Here is a 17,499-nt window from a genome sequence, read left to right on the forward strand (position 1 = left end):
CAGATCTCTGCTACAGTACTTCTGTGTAACAAGCCTCCAAATTCTCAGTGGCTTGTAGCATTTCTTTTTCTCGTTGAGGGGTCTGTGGGTCGACTGGGTGGCTCCGATTCAGGCTGCAGGTCTGAAGGTGGCCTGGGCTTTGTGGAATTGGCTAGGCCGGGTTCCAAGCCATAAATTGGCTCTAGACCTGTTCCATGTGCGTACAGTTGGTGACCAAGGTGTAAGGGGAAGTGGCAAGCTGTTCTTATGGCAAAGTCGCAGGAATGTGAGTGGACAAGCCAAACAGCAAGCCATTTAAAGCCACCAATCACACCACATTCACTAATTTCCACTGGTCAAAGCAAGCCTTAGGGTCAAACCTCACGTCAGTTGGGCCAGAAGGCACACCTCGCCTACTGTAGTGGGAAGGACTGCGAGGTCACAGGACGAAGCACGACTCTGCTACAGGGAGGGAGTGAAGAACCAGGGACATAACCCAGCCCCTGCCAGCAGCCTGCCCAAGCCTCTGGAGGAGGAGCAGGTGCCCTGCAGGGCTTCCATGCCCGCTGTCTCTCTAGACCCTCTTCTCCTCTCAGCAGATGAGCCGACCTCCCCCAAGAAGCCCAAGAGCGTCCCGGAGCCAGACCCTGGCGATGTGGAAGGTGAAGCCAGCTCTCCCCTGCCCTCCGAATGGACCTCAGTGAGGATCAGCCCTGGGGAGGACATGGTTGGGCAGGACGTGCTGGCTGTGCGTGTCCTGGTCACCAGCGACGACAGCAGGTATGCTCAGGCCACTGCAGGGCGGGGGCAGGATGGCTTGGGCAAGGGGAGCAGCATTCGGGGGCTGATCTAATTCTTCACTCACTTGCAGTATGACCTCTCTGTGACTCCACTTGCTCATCTATAAAACGGGGACAATTGTAGCACCTGTCTCATGGGGAGTTGTAAGATCAAAGAATTAATATGTAAATCGTGTAGAACAACTCAAACCAGTTTATGTGACAAAGGGAAATACGTCGGCTCGTGGGGAAGTGCAAAGGCAGTGCCCACTCCAGGTGAGGCCGGAGCCGGAAACTCACATAGCTGCTGCCCCTCTGCGTGTCAGATCTAAACAACCCACAGAAAGGCCGTCTCCATGTGGGACTCCGGGCTACTGAGGGGTTCGTCCCACATTCATAAATTAATGTTTATACATCTAGATTTCAAAGTAGGACTCCAATTGGTACCACCCATGCCATATGCCCACCTCTGGGGCTAACCGAACAGAACCAGGATGCCATGACCAGTGGGCTTGGGCAGTCTGATGGATAGACAGTCCACCAAAGCCCACAGACAAAGGACAGAGACCTAATATAAAGAAGTATGCTGGATTTACATACATATGTAGAGAGAGAATATATATATTCACTAAAATGCCACTGCCTAACAGGTTTTGTACTTTCTCACCCCGGGACTGTGCTTTCGCTGTCCCCACTGCCTAGCACACCCTGCCACTTGACTCTCTGCCAGTCATTTAAGACCCAGGTTAAATATTCCCATTCTCCCCAAGATAGGCTTTTTCATTCCCCCATCTATTCCCAGGGGGAAGCAAACGGTATTTAAGTGCCTGAAGGTTTCGGACCAGGTCCCTAATGATGAGCTCATTTTACCCCAGAGAGCTTATGGGTTAAGCCTATGGGTCAAGCTCAGGGACTGGAAAAGATAAGAGGACCAGCCTTCATGCCAATACTTTATCACACATTTGCTGGGCTGCTTTCTCCTGCTCTGATCCACATGTGTATTAGTTTGTTAAGGCTGCCATAAAGTGCCACAGACTGGATGGCTTAAACAACAGAGATTTGTTTTCTCAGTTCTAGAAGCTGGAAGTCAGATTAAGATTTTGGCAGGGTTGGTTTCTTCTGGGGGGTGTGAGGGAAGGACGTGTTCCAGGCTCCTCTCCTGGCTTATCTGCATGTTCACATGGCATTTTTCTCCTGTGCCTGTCTGTGTCCTAATTTCCTCTTCTTGTAAGGACACCAGTTGTATTAGATTAAGGCCCACCCCGATGACATCATTTTAACTTATTTATCTTTTAAAAGGCCCTATCTCTAAGTGCAGTTATATTCTGAGATACTAAGGGTTAGGACTTAATATAAATTTGGGGGGACACAGTTCAGCCTGTAACAAAGCCTGAGGCGGGTGCTGGTTACAGAGGTAACTCAACCACCCGCCTCGCCCCAGAACCCCATGGTCCGCTGGAGGCAGTGGTGGGCAGGCCACAGTGTGGGTTTGGGGGTGTGAATTGCAGGGCCCCTCACTCACCCACTGTCTGTTCCCTCCTTCCAGCTCTGACACAGAGTTGAACTGCGGCAGCAGTGGGGCCTCTGGTACAGGGCCCTGCGAGGAGAGACCCCGGCAGCCGGAAGCCCCACTCCTACCGAGGAGGCCCCTCACTCGGCACAGCTCCCTGAGGGAGGCCCTGGCCAGGGCAGTCCCTCCACAGTGCCCTGAGGAGTCCAGAGCTCTGCACGGTGAGCAGAGAGCCTGCCTGAGCAGGAGACGGGCCTGCTTGATCCCGGGACGTGGGGAGGGAGTAGACAGCCCCACGGCCAGTTTTTCCTCATGGAGGACCAGGTAGCAGGAGGCCTAACACTCAGGCTCAGAGGCCGTGGGGCTGGGACTTTTGAGGGTTGGGATGCAAGTGGGGGTGAAGGGACTGGATCCAGGCCCAGCCTCCTCCATGGAAAGCTTTGGAATCTCAAGTGAGAGGGTGACAGAGGGAATTGGCTGGCTTTGTGTGTCACAGGCAGAGATAAGGAGGGCGCAGGACCCTCCTGAGTAGAGCAGTCTCCTTCCTGCCTCCTTTGTGGTCTCCGTAGGGGCCCCTCTGGCATTTCCTAGCCCACCAGGGAGGGGAGGTGGGCTCAGCTGCTGTTAGACCATATGCAGCCCCAGGTAGCACAGCTTCCCTGCGGCTACTTGGGGGCAGCACGGGGCCATGACCAGTGTTTGGGGCTTATACAATGCACTAAAACTACCTACACAATAATAAATGCACTTTCACTGAGCATCTGGAATGGGCAGGCTTATTCTCATGCAGGACCCCATTTCATCCTCAGGACGACCCTATGAGATAAGTAATATGGAGCCCTGTTTACAGGTGAGCAAATAGACTGCTTTCCCGAGGTCTCCCAGCTAGTAATCAGTGTGGCCCAGTGCTGAGTTCCCTTTAAAAAAATAAAGATGGCCTTGAATAAAGTGTTTTGATTCAGTCAATAGAAATTGTGACCTCTGGGTGGGAAGAACAGGCTAACAGAAACTTGCCACCAGCAAGACCTATGGCCTCAGCGGCTGTGCAGGAGCCAGGGCTCTCCTTGTCCTGTGCTTCCCTCTGGTGGCCGAGAGCAGAATTTTCACCTGAAACCAGAAAGGTTCTCATGGGAGCTGGTTTCATAGGAACTACCGGGAAAGAGATGGAGCAGGAAGACCAGGGCTGAGGCCAGAGTCCTGGAAACTGGATTTACCCTCCCCGTGAGCGTTTTTTAAAAAGGACACATTTGCTAAGTACCATTTGTGGGCCTGTTCGGAGAGGTTTAGCACTTACAGTGAACAGAGTGCTGTCTGGGTACTATTTGGCATAGGTGGGCCCCTCCACCTCCTGGGGCTCCAGCCTCCTCATTTATAATACAAAGCCTGCCTGCCTTTTATTCCTTCTCTCCATTTCTCCTCTCTTCTCAATTGCCTGGGTATTTTAGGCAACTTACAATTCTATAAGAAAGACATAAAACAAAATTATATGTCTATATAAATGAAAGATAAAACCTCAAGATCAGGGTTAATAAAAATAGTTTAGGAGGTATAGACTCCAGAGAGGAAGACCATAGTCCTAAACTCCTGCTCTAATAGGATCATAAATTCGATTCTGAATTTTCTGGCAGCCAGAGTTAAAGAGGAAATAGATAATTATTTCATTTTTCCATGAGAAAAAAAGCAATATTGGTTCACAACAGCAAGCCTCAGAGCAGGTACCACTTTTCCTAATGCTTCACTCTGTAGAAATTTTCCAGCTCATGGCAAATAGATGGCATTGAGAGGTGTATTATGTCTTGAACATCTCAGAAAAATATGCAGCCATAGTTTTCCCAAGTCTGTTTCATGCGGCAATTTTTCCTGGCAGGTGAGGTCATGACAATAAAACATGACAAGCGCAGTTCTCCCAGGGGATAAGATTGAGCTGAGAGCACAAAGCATTTTGTCTCTGACAGTCTGGTTTAATTCCAAAATAAAATGCGGGATAGACAGAGAAGCGGAGAGACCACAGGACTTTCAAGCAATCGTCTGTGGATTTCATCTTCATCCATCCTGGTTTTTGATCATTGCTAGGCAGACCACATTGTAAAGTTCAAATCTCTGGCAGAGTCTAAGTGCTATGTTTTGTGTTGCTGGTTGTGGTGAGTCCATCGCTTTACCAGGTAATGTAGCGTTGTGGGTATTAGGGAGCTTCATTAATTGCAATTTTCACCTGGATAAATGGCTCAGAGGTGAGACAAGGAAATGCTGAACAAGACCAGGATATTGCTTTTAAAAGAACCCTGGTTTGTACACCGTACTCAAAGCAACATGATTCACAGTCACCAAAAGGGGACATGACCAACTCTCCATCAGCAGGTGAATAGATAAACAAATTCTGCCACATCTACACAATGGAATGTTATTCAGCCTTAAAAAGAAAAGAAGATCTCACACATGCTACAACATGGATGCACCTGAAGTCATTATGCCAAGTGACATAAGCCAGACACAAAAGACAAATATATTTTATTCTGTCTCTATGAGGTACATAGAACAGTCAAAGCCATACAGACAGAAAGTAGAATGGTAGTTACCAGGAGCTGAGGGAAAGGGTAGAAGGGGAGTTATTGTTTAATGGGTACAGAGTTTCAGTTTGGGATGAGAAAAAAGTTCTGGAGATGGATGGTGGTAATGGTTGCAAGACAATATGAACACCCTTAATTCCACTGAATTATTCACTTACAAAATGATTAAAATAGTTATGTCGTGTATGTTTTTGCCACAATTTGAAAAAAGACTCTGAGACTACCTCAATTCATCAAGGAACCTATCGCCTCCTCAAAGTTCTTTAGCATAGAGCGTGCCCAAGAGGCTGGTTTGAAATAGAACTTAAGTCCTGTGTTATCAAGGCCATAGAAAATGCTCAGTAATGTTCCCCTAAAACACCTAGTTTAGTGGTTCTTAAAAATCTTGTTTAAACGGCAGTTTCCTAGCTTCCCACCTTCAGAGATTCAGATTCAGTTGGTCTTGCGTATCTGCATTTCATGTCAGTACCCAGGTGCTTCCAGGCAGGAGAGCTAGCCCAGCCCTGCACCTTGGGAATCACAGAAGAGCAGCTTCCTAGAGGCCTGCCTGGATGAGTTAGCTGTAAAATGCATGCCTAAGCAACTAAATGAATTGATTTAGTGCACTGGGTTCTTGGACATAAACCAATTAGAGTTTGGAGGGCAATCTGCCCCACAAATTACTCTGATTTAGAAAAATTGGTATTTGTCCATTTTTTTTTTTTCTGGCAATAATTTGATGGCAGGATGTTCCTATGGCCTATGGAGGACACTGCTAGTTTGTAACAATAAAATGATATCATGAGCACCATATGGCACAATATTTACCCTCTTACTCCTTCTGCAGTGGGCCACTCACCAAGGTCTCCAAAAATATTCCCTTAAAATAAATATGGATAGATTAGATAAATATAAGTAAAATATAAGGTAAAAAGAAGAGAACAGCCCTGCTTTTCTCTGCTTAAAATTATCAGATCAAATCATTACCCACCCTATTATTCCTATTTAAAAAATGTGTCCATGTGCGGCCTACAAACACATGTGACAGAAAAACCTCTCATGAATTTTAGCCATTTCTAATAAGTTCCATTTTACAATGTTAAAAGCTGAGGGGAAGCAAATCAGAGGTTTAAGCACTCTTCTTTGTTTCTTCAATAACTTCTCCAGTGGGTGATTAAGAGGTAAACTTTGCCCAGCAGGATGTAGCCGTGCTTGAGGCCTGCCTGCTCCTTGTGCAAAACACCAGCCTGGAAAACCCTGATCTGTACTTGGTGGGAGGAAGTAGATCGAAATTGTAAACAGACTGTTCATCCTATTATGGGGAGATGGGGAGAATTCACCCTGAGCCTGTCCACACAGGCTCCCCTCAAACCCATGCGTGTGATTATGAAAGTTGGCCTGTGGGACTGGGAACCCGCCAGACTGAGCAGGCTCAAAGCATCTCCAAATGGAGAGAGGAAGGGAGGGGCACCCCGAATCTAGGAGCTGCAGGATCTCGTCCTGAGGAAAGAAAGTGTCTAGGCAGTGGTTATCACCTGTGCTGCACAGCCTGACTGGTAAGAGTTGACACCCAACTCTGAGCACTGGCCAGAAGTGAAGTGAAATCTAGGGCTTTCTACAGAGAGAAGAAGAGAGGGAGAGAGAGAAAGAGGGAGAGAGGGAGAGAGACAGAGACAGACCTGTGCCAGCCCGCATTCACACCTTCTCTGCCCCATTCTTCCACAACCACATAACTCCTGTGGGCTTTCTTCCTTCCATGCCTCCTGGTCCCACCTGCGTGAGCATTCAGGCATGCATCACTCTCATTCTTTTTCTCAAGGTTGCGCTGGAACCACTACAGGGACCTGGAGCCTGAGGCCAAACCTGAGAGCCCAGTGCGGGAATTTTCTTCTGCATGCAACGTTCATTTTGCTCAGCTAATTCTCAAGCCCCAGCTGGGCAGAGGGTCTTCAATGCACAGTCCACAGCCTCCTGCAAATGTGTTTCTACTGGAATCAAGGCCAATAGGAGGTTCATGGCAATGGACTGTTCAGAGATTCAGTTCAAACTGATTCCCAAAGGGTCTTCTGGACTCTGTGGGAAAGGAGGAGAGGGCAGAGCTTTCTGTAGCTCCCAGCCTTCGATGAGAGCAGCCCTCGTTTTACCTATTGCATATACGAGACACAGATGTGAGACTTCAGCATTGAACCGCTGTGCTGAAAAAAATTTTGTGTATACGCATATATGTATATGGGCATAGATGTATCCACGTGTGTGCATATAAACACGGACACATCTATATGCTTATTAATGGTGGGCAGGTTAGAATGACGGCTCATAATTTGAGGCATTTCCTGAAAGGTGGCGGTACCTGTTCCATAGCAGGGTCTCAAAAAGTATTTGATGAATAAATGAATGAGACGTTGGAGGTGTGTGTCACAGGGACGGGAAGGCGCAGCCTGAGGGAAGGACGCGGTTCAGTCAGTTAGGCGGTTAGCTGATTAACTTTTGGTAAACGGACCATAGGAGAAAACTCCCTATTCTACACATTTAAGACTTTTTTCCTCCCATCTTCCCTGCCCCTTTCTTTTTTTCCACTACAGCTCTGCAACGGGCAAACAGCGTCAGATCTCCAACTCCCAGCAAATACCAGAGCTGGAGAAGAAAATTCCAGTCCAGTGAGTTATGAGTTCTCTGGGGGTGGAAGTGGGGGTGGAGGTGGGCAGGAGTTCTCTGATTAACTCTCATTCCTTACATGGCCTTTCTGACCTGGCCTCCTAGATGTGAGGAGCAAGGAAAGAAAAATGAGGGAGACCCTTTTCTGCCGCTGACTAGAGGAAGCGTTTTCCTAGGGATTCGGGACCTTCCCTTCCCCCTTAGTCCCCACTCTGGAATCATGGAGTCTTAGAACTCTGCAGTTACACTTGGAAGGGACCTTAGCATATCAGCTCCATGCTTTTGAAACAGATGAGGAAACTGAGGCCCAGGGTCTCTGTATGTTTTGATTTAGCACCCTGGAGTTGGGCTGGGGGGATCCACTTAACGCCATGCAGTCACAGGGAAAGCAGTGAAGGAAGATACACACACATGCACACGCTCATGCATGCAAGCACGCATAAATGCACAAACGCACACTGCTCTACTCCTTTTTCTGAGCAGACTGTGGTCCCAGCATCCCAGAGAAGAGCGGGCTGGATTAGCAGTCCTAGTGGACCGGGGCCTGCGGCAGGTGCCATGGCAACAGGCTCCCGCTAGGGGGCGCAGTGACCACGGAAGCCATTGCCGGGCATCCCAGGGCTGCCCACGTTCCTGGGGCACTGCAGCAAGTACAGAGCAGGGATCCCCTCTCTGGTCCTGAGAGAGGGGCTGGGACTCTTCATTCGAGTCTAAGTCCATTGCTGCCTTCCACCTCCTCCTGCCCCCAGGCCCTTCTCCGGGCCTGGCTCTAGGAGAGGTGGATCCAGGAAAGCCATGGGTTAGACAAGGGTTTCTAAAAAAGAAACGTAGTTGTAGTCAGAACAGAGTGCTAGTTTAGTTGACTCCTTTCTTCTGAGTCAACACTCATTCCACGGCCTCTCTCACTCAGGCAGGGCTAGGACAGTGGGTGCCTCTGGAGCTGGATCAGGGCTGCATACCTGGGGACAACACAACCTAAAATGACTCTTGGATTGCCTTATATCCCCAAGCAGTGAGAATGCGGAGCAGGAGCCAGCCAATGTTTACCGAAGGCTTGGGCCAGGCCCTTCTCTCGAGCCATCTCATTTACTGCCCCACCCCACCACTCCCTCAGTCTTGGGGATTCCTTTTATGGGTGAGCCCTTCTGGGTGCAGATTCCATTGCAGTGCCTCCAGTCAACTTTACTGAGTGCCACCAGCACGAGGGGATTGTACTTGCCGTCAAGAAGTTCCCAGTCTGGAGTAAGAGTCCAGTGGGGAACCCTCACGGCAAGGTCAGGGTGCTGACGGAGGCGCAGGACAGAGGGGACTGCTAACCAGCAGGATGGTTTTCGAGATGGGCCTGAGGACCTCAGCTGTGTCTATAGTTATCCCAGGAGTATCAGGTTTGGATTCTCAAGTGTATGTAAAAGCTGGTTTGAGGTCAGGCCTTGAGTTCGAATCGTTTCTAGGGGCCTAGTGTCTGGCATGGACCTGGACCAAGGGAGGCACCTAGTCCTTGCCAGATGAATGAATAATGAATGAATGAGTGAATGGGCAAGCAAGCAAACAAATGAACAAATGTACAAACAAAGAGAGAACAAATGAATGAACAAACTAACTAGGGAACGAGCAGGCTGGACCGAGTGCAGAAACAAATGAAGCACACGGATTGAGTCCTGTGCACACTCCCACCCCTAGAGGGCGCTCCAAGACTGTGGGAGGATCTGAGCCACTGCCTACACTTCAAATTCTGGGAAGCTGCACCCTTGAATCCCAGTCTTTGTGAAAATCCCCAGAGCTGAAAGCCAGTAGAGCTGTCCTTTTTGGTCGTCTTCATTTTGCCCCTGAGGAAACCCCACTGGGCAGGCTGGTCCTGTAGTAGGGAGCAGAACATGGGGTACCATCTACTCTGCCCATTCACTGCCCCATCAAGGCTGGTTCTGTGTGACTGCCATCGGCACCCTCTCCCAGCTGACCACGTTCACCAGAATGATCTCTAGGATCAAGGGAAAAAGTCACCATTGCCAGAGGGCCCAGAGAAGAGGCACCTGACCCAGACGAAATGTGAGGCTGTAATCCAGGCCCTGATCTGCTCACCAACCCCCTTTGCACAAAGGGACCTGAAGGACCAGGGGCACCCCTGCACATGGCAGGGCAGCCCTGACTGGGCCATGCCAGGTTTTAATGAAAAGGAATGGCTAGCAGAGAAAGATTCGAGTTGATGAATGAGGAGTTGCTGGGCCCAGGAGTTAGAGAAATCCTGGCTGGGGTGGGTGTGCAGCCCCCTCTGGAACCGGTCAGTGGTTCAGCAGTGTCCTTATTGGACACCACTTGTAAGCATGGAAGGGAGGGAAGGCGATGGAATTAATGTTTAGCCAGCACGTAGCACTCACCTTGCATCTCGCAATGGGCACCTCTTTTTATCTCGTTTTATTCCTTCGACCTCCCCTAAAGCAGCACTAGACTTCTCATTTTCTGCCTGAGAAAACAGAGGGATTAAGAAAGTTGCTCAGTGTCAGGCAGCTGGTGTGGGAGTAAAGGAGGGTTCCAGGCTCCCCTTGACCATTCTCTGAGGGAAGCCAAGGACATCAGCCACCTCGGGCAAGTGAGATTCTGTGTCACCTCTCAGCTCTGCCCTCGCCTTCCCCTCCAGTGCAGCACCCACCTCCCAAGCAGCAGCTAGAATGGCAGGTGTTTTGTTAGCCCCATCTCCCCAAGTTCCCCTGAAGACCATGCATGAACAGTGCCTGTGGGAAGAGACCCCACTAGTTTGGGTGGAGGGTGGGGATTAGGAAGAGGTAAAGAGAGGGAGCAGCTCCTGGGTCACGACCTTGGGAACCCCAAGGCTTCCCTGTCAGGTTTGGTCGCCAAGGTGTCTCTGGTTCTGTGTCAGAAGGTTCCCAGAGAGCTCTTCAGGGTAAAACAAAGGCAGTTTGTTGAGCTGAGGGGACTTTGAGAAAAGTTCAGGCGTTTGATTCAGGAGGTGGCAGAAGATGAGAATGAGGGGGCGAGGAGGAGGAGGAGAAGGAATTTGGCAGGAATTTGGCAAGCTGAGGACAGGAAGCAAGGCAACAACTGACTCACATCTTTTGCCTTTTTAGGCTTGAACCGTCTTAGCTGTGGGCTGAGATGGAGGTTCATGGGCTGAGATGGGGGTTTGGGTAACAGGCAGCCTGGCCAGACGCCTCCCCGGCATCAGCTCCTGGCAGCCAGTGTTCTTTCTCCCCAGCAGCAGCTTTCTGCCACCCTCAGATCTGTCCCCTTGAGTTATCTTTTCCTTTTAAGTATTCTGACGACCTTCCCGTTGGGCCCTTACTGACTATACATGTGGTGGCCATCTTTTCAGAGCCCAGGCCTGGGCTACCTACTCTGACATGCTAGCATTTGTGTGTGAGGAAAGCAGGACAGACCACTGAAAATCCCCCTGTGTGGTCCCCTGTGCGAATGGGCCTTAAAGGAATGCTTCTTGGGCCAGAGCTCGGGTTCGGCCTGGCCTGCGTGGGTCTCAGAGGAGAAGCCCCTCACCCAAAGCTTTAGGGAAACTGAGGCCAGAGAATTTTGTTGAGTGAGGAAGCGAGCTAAAATCTGAAGGCTGGACACTTCGGAGGAAAATTGGAATGGGTCAGTTGGGCAGCTGGGAGCAAAACTCCAAGAGAATTGGCTAGCGACAGTGGTCCTGGGCAGCCTCCACGTGCGGGGTGGGTTCAGGGGAACATTGGCTGGGCCGAAGCATCAGACACTGAGGGGGCAGATCTGAAACAGAGCATGGCATTTCCTGAATCCCTTTGAGGGCAGATTACTGAAATGGTCCAATATGGAAACAAAACGCTTAAGATTTTAGATTTAAGGTTACTAGGGGGTATATGTGTGCACGTCTGTGTGTGTCTGTGTGTGTGTGCTCATGAGAGATGTCAAAAGAGAGAAAGAAAAAGAGATGAATCTTGTAGGCTACAAATGTCCAGAATTCTGCCGTCACTAGACTAATTGATTTCATTTCCCACAGTTCAGAATTAGGCTCGTCCTCCGGGCTGGCCACACTCCTTTCTCATGTCACTCTGAGCGCATACACTACATCTCATTTGTTCCCTGACCAATAAGAGCTTGGCACAAACTCCACTCCATATGCTTCAAATGATTTGATACTCATTATAACCTCTCTCCCTTGTGCTCTCTTAAAATCTCAAACTAACCATCTCGTCTGAGAGCCGCTTGGCACAGTGAGAAAGAAGAGCTCATTTCATTAGCAGTGACCGCCTATCCTGTCCGTGCCCGCAGCTAATGGTCTGGGCTATGTATGGGAAAAGGCCTCAGGTGGTTTACTGACTAAGCGACTTAATGTAGCCTCAACCCCTGGCCACAATGGCTTTAGGGGGATCTTCGCAGTAGACGTTTATTTCTAAGAAACACCTTGGCGCTTCCTGTTTCATCTCAGGAATATTCTCACATGAGTGTGAAACACAGCGATGTTTACACTTTTCATCCTGGGACCCCTGGTCCCCACAGGAGCTGCCATTCCTATTCCCCTCCCTCCGAGTCCCAATCTGTGGGCACCGGGGCCTCTGATCCACCTCTGAAAGCTCCCTCCTTCTGACTGCATTTATAGAGTTGGTGCTTCACTTAAAACCTCCCCTTTTCACGGTAAAATAAGGTAATAACAACCCTGTAATGGACAGCGTGTTCTTTCCTTGGTAGGTTTGACACCGATAAACAACAGAAGAACTGCGTCGCCTCCAAAGGAAGCTTCTCCTTCTCCGTCCTCATCGTCTGCTTCGTCTTCCCCACCATCTTCTTCAGGCAGTGTTCCAGGGAATACTCTGGATGGCTCCTCCTCGCCTTACGTAAGTGCTCCTCAGGGCCCTGCACAGGTGCTAGGAAAGCGAGCTGCCTCTCCTCCTCCCACTTCCACGCTTTCCCCTGGATTCCTAGCACTCTTAGGTCACCCCATTGCAAAGGCAGGGCCGGAGAGCTGCTCTGTCAAGAGTCCGCCCCCCAGGCCTCCTGCGTGAGTCTCTTTCACAAAAGCTCATTCTGCTCCTTCTCAGCCACCCGCCAGGGAACCACCACTCCATCGCGCACTGAGCAAACTTTACAGGGTATGGAATCTGGGCTGAGCTGTGGGATGATGCACAGATGCTAGGGTATATGCTGTGCCCTGGAGGACCTCACCAAGGGGCGTTAAGGAGCTGGCAGCCGCAGGATGGCAGGCATAGACCTAAGGGTACCTTTGGGAGCAGCTGAGATCCTTGGAAGCAACATCCGCCTTAAATAGAAATGGCATCACTGAGAAGCACAGGGCTGGACTCTTTCCTTCATGGGTTTATCAGGCCTCCATGAACTATCAGACCCTGCTGTAGGCTGTGGGAAGTAGAGTACACAGACAGAAGGGTGCATGCTCTTGTGATGCTCTCGTGATGCTCCTGTCATATGACCTGCCCCTCGGTCAGACCTCTTGGCAGGGCATAGCCACTCCTGCTAGAATCCACCTGTGGTCTTCCTTTTCCAAGAGTCATGCTAGAAATGAGACATGAGCCAGGTTTTTAAAAGTCATTGGAAGATCCTAAAGGCGATCCCACCATCACAGCTCCAGCCCAGAAGCGTAGCCGTCTCTCCTTACCTCCATAGGCTCCAAGGAAGGAGCCTTGGTTTCTCTGTAGCTGGAGGAATGAATATACCTGTGGGCAGAATGCGCCTGTTAGTGGGGACCATGGCTGAGCAAGCCAAGGGGCCTCTGTCCTCCCCTACATGCTGGCCACGCACAGGGGCTGTGTCAGCCCTACCTTTACTGGCGCAGGAGCTTCTCAGTGCCTTTGCCTTGCCTTTTGGCTTCCTACACACCTAATCCAAGACCCAGAAAAGCCTTTGATCAGTGCCGATACAGGGGCTCCAGGCAGATCTCGGCAGGTCCCAAGGCAGCCACTTGAACAAAGAACAGCACTTGGAAATCACCCTAGGCAGAATTCTTTTTGACTTGGGTATCTGAGATTCAAAGAGAGGGAGGGAAGGGGGCTATAGACTGAAATGTGCCTTCCTCATATAAATCAGTGCTGGAAATTTTTAAATCACTTATTTTTTGCCCAGCAGGTCTCAAGAGGTCATTTCACTCCTACCCCTATCTTTCTGAGGCGAGCCAGAGCCCAAGGAGCACCAAAGGAAATCCCTCTGTACCTGCCTCATGGCCAAGTGCTGGAGCGGGCAGAATACTGCCTGGTGAGGCCCGGTGGAGATGGCCTTGCAAGCCCCAGGCCACCCAGCCCTGCAGAGATGGCTTCTGATCGATGTCAGGAAGCAGAGGCCCCTCTTGTGGACACCAGAAGCATCCACAGAGGCCTGCACCCCATTGCAGGGAAGGACAAGTGCTTGCCAGATCAAGAGTTGTCTCTCCGGGCTGGAGAGGACCTAGAAGAAGGGCATACTGATCACAGGAGGGGAGAGGAGGGTGGATCAGAGCTGGCAGAGGGGAAGAAGTTCAACTTAAAGAAGTTGGTCCTCACTCAGGAGCAGAAGACGAGGTTGCTGGATTGGAATGACTCCAGTCCTGAGAGTTTGCTCCTGGAAGCTGGGGCAAGACTTTCCCAGGAAAGTGCTGAGAATGGTAGAGGAGCCCGTGTGCTGAAACCAGTACGGCCCTTGCTGCTCCCTCAGACAGTGAGAGAGACTCTGCCAACAGCCCAGACAGAGGCTCAGGGGAAGATGGGAACCCCAGCTGAAAGGACTCCAGGGGAGCAAAGTGTGGCTCCACCCAAGTCTCCACTAAGGCTCATAGCAAATGCCATCCGAAGGTCGCTGGGGCCCCTCCTGCCCAACTCTGAAGGTGGGAGGAAGGCCTGGGCCAAGCCAGAATCAAAGGCTTTGACCACCAGCCAGCCGCACGCTTGCACTCGCTCGTTCAGCCTGCGGAAACCCAGCTCCAATAAAGACTGGGACCAGCAGTCCCCTGGGAGAGACTCAGCAAACAGGGCCTCAGCCTTCTTCTCCTTGGGCACCCCAAATGCCAGGGCTGCCCAACCCTCGGACCTTCGCCCTCTGGACCCTGCCCTCCGCACCCGTAGTTTGCCCAACCGGGGATCCAAGATGTTTCCAGCATTCGCGTCCCCATCCTGCAACAAGATGGAAGATGTCCCCACACTCCTCGAGAAAGTGAGTTTGCAAGAGACCTTCCCAGATGCTTCTAGGGTTCCAAAGAAAAGAATCCCACTCTTTTCCTCCCTCAGACTCAAAGACAAATATTTTGAGAGTTTCCTCCAAGAATCCATACAAAGAAAGGACCTCCACGACCTCTTTAGCAGCCCCAAGGGGAAGGCGCTACCCGGGGACATTGCCCAGCCCCCCGAGAGGCCGGGGCCCCCGTTCAGTAGTGCCTGCCTGGGGCAGAGGATCCATCCTTCTCCAGAGAGAGATGCAGGTGAGTGGCTCTTTCCTTATTCATGTCTACAGCTCATGCTGGGCGGTTAGTTATCCTTATTGGATGAATAAGCAAGCATCTTTCTCTTAGTTTTGCTTCTCAAATTAAATTCTCGCAAAAGTAGGAAAAGTTGAAAAATAGGAAAAAATATTTAAAAAATTAAATTCGAAATTATGTTATAAGAAGTTTTGAAAGAGACAATGAATTAACCATAATTCAACCACTTTCCCACTCATTGTTCATGTGTTTTTACTAAGTTGTGCTTTAAATTTTGTATTTTTTAAACCAATATTAAATTATAGATATTAAGCTAATTACCTCACAGTCTAAATAAATATGATTAAATAGCTGTGGAATATTCTATCTAGTGGCTATGTTATCATTTAATGAACTGTTTTCTTATTGTTTAACGTACGGATACATTGTTCTTTGAAAGAGAACTGTGGGTAAAGGATACAGGAGAACTCTCCATGTTATTTCTTACACTTGCATGTTGTAAATTTCAGTAAAAACAAGGGAAAGGTACCAGTTAATATTCCACCACTGATGTATGAGAGTACTTTTTTCACCATACTCTGCATTGAGTATCATATTTTTTAAATGCTGCTATTTTACTAGTCAAAAAATGGTGCCTCTTTTAAACTTGTATTTTTTTTTTTATCAATAGCTTAAGTGTGTTTATGTATATTTGGTTACCAATGGAAACTTAGGCGTTTTTATGTTTAAATCTGTTTATAATCTTTCTTAATTATAAATTAATTAGCACACCAAAGAATCAGAATAATTCAACAGTGAGGAAATATCTAAAAAAAGCAACGTGTATTCTCTCACCCCCTCTCCTCCTTGCCAAAGTTTAAACACTCACATGATTCCTTTCTGTTGTTGGTATTTGTTTGTTTATTTTAAACAAATTGTGATTTAACTATCCCTATGGTTGAGCAACTTTGTTTTTCTAATGTTTTATTTTCTTAACTTTTATTTTGGAACTTTAGTTTTCAAGCAAAAAATTATGTCTCTCCTTTGGTGCCTTCATCAAAAAGCTATACAGATTAACAAGAGACTTTATTTTCAGCCAAGTTAGGATAAGCATGGACAGACTGAAAAACTATGTTCTTTAGATCACATCATACACTTTAATGTGTTGTGTGTTTTTTGATAGATAATACATTCACATGGTTCAAAATAAAAGGGTACAAAAGGCACAGAATATCCAGAATATCCTATCTCCCTTCCTTGTCCCTGAGCCATTGAGGTCCTATCCCTGATGCTACATATTATTATCATGTTCTTAGGCTTTCTTCCAGACAGAAGTTATGAATATATAAGCAAATTTGCATATCATGTTCTTTTTCACAAATAGCAGCATGCTAGCATATTGTACACACTTTTATGTACTTTTATTTTGGAGATCATTCCATGTTAGTTCATAAAGAGCTTTCTCTTTTGTTTTATAGCTGCATGGTATTCCATTATGTACATGTGCCTTAATTTATGTAGCCAGGCCTCTCTGATGGAAAGTTTAAGTCATTTCAAATCTTTTGCTATTGCAAAGTGTACCATAATTAAGAACTTAGGCCATTTGGCATATGTGAAAATTTATCTGTAGAATAAATTCCTAAAAATAGATGCTGGAATAAAGGATGTATGAATTGAGAATTTTGATAGATATTGCCAGATTGTCCTCCATTGAAGAGGTGCCAGTTCACACTCCCAGCAGCCAAGTATCAGAATGCTGTTTCTATGCCTGCACTAACCACTGTGTTACCTAACTTTTTTTTTTTTAATCTTTAACAATCTGATAGGCGATTGAACATCTTTTTATATATGAAAGAGTCATTTGTATTTTTTTTCTGTGAATTATTATTTCTGTTCTTTATCTAGTTTTCTGTTGGGTTGCTGGTATTTTTCTTAATGATATGTAGGAACTCTATTAAAAGAAATTTAGCCTTATTTTGTGATATAAATTACAAATACTTTTCTGAGTTTCTTGTTTGTGTTTAATTTTGTTTATGGTGTTTTTTGTCATATATATTTTTTACTTTTATATAGTAGTTGTAAGTAATTTCTCATTTTATAGCTTCTGGGCTTTATATAATAGTTCAGAGAGAGCTTCATCCAAGTTTACAGAAGAACTTTCATACAGTGCTTTTTAGTCTTTTGTTTTTAATTTTTTTGCTTTTAAATAGTTACATCAAGAAATTATCCTACTATGAAATGTGAGATATGGATCCAACCTTTTTTTTTTAGATGTCTTTTGGTTATTCTAAAATAATTTAGTGAATAATCCATCTTTTTTCCTCTCTCATATGAGGTGACATCTTGATTATATATCAGATTCTTGTATACGGACTGATTTCTACACCATCTTTTATGTTCTATTGAATTGTCTGTTATGTATCAGTAGCACCTGTTTTAATTAGTTTATATATTTATACATATTTTAAATCTATGTACTACATTATCAGATAGAGTATTCTATCATTGATCTTTCAAAAATTTCCTGGCTCTTCCTGTCCAATATTCTATATGAACTTAGTATCAGCCTGTCTTTGTATCCCCCCACCAAAAAAACCTGTGAGTACTTTTATGAGATTAAGTTGTTTACAAACTAACTTGGCAAGAATTTACAATCTTATGATATGAATT

At 47.5% G+C, this 17,499-nt stretch overlaps 1 protein-coding gene across 6 annotated transcripts in view; it reads left to right on the forward strand.

Annotated features, from left to right (window-relative positions):
- Positions 1–17,499, forward strand: part of MICAL2 (microtubule associated monooxygenase, calponin and LIM domain containing 2) — a 200,410-nt gene that overhangs the window by 144,545 nt on the left and 38,366 nt on the right. For 5 of the 6 annotated variants that reach the window (XM_039863630.1, XM_039863626.1, XM_039863627.1 and 2 more), the window contains 5 exons: positions 576–759; positions 2,305–2,489; positions 7,397–7,471; positions 12,144–12,289; positions 13,533–14,853. In XM_039863630.1, coding sequence (XP_039719564.1) covers positions 576–759; positions 2,305–2,489; positions 7,397–7,471; positions 12,144–12,289; positions 13,533–14,853 — 1,911 coding nt within the window. The remainder of the gene's footprint in view (positions 1–575; positions 760–2,304; positions 2,490–7,396; positions 7,472–12,143; positions 12,290–13,532; positions 14,854–17,499) is intronic. The other variant, XM_039863629.1, reaches the window with a different exon arrangement.

The sequence above is a fragment of the Pteropus medius genome, unplaced genomic scaffold (genome assembly GCF_902729225.1).
Source record: "Pteropus medius unplaced genomic scaffold, Ma_sr-lr_union100, whole genome shotgun sequence".
In the NCBI taxonomy this organism is placed as follows: Eukaryota; Metazoa; Chordata; class Mammalia; order Chiroptera; family Pteropodidae; genus Pteropus; species Pteropus medius.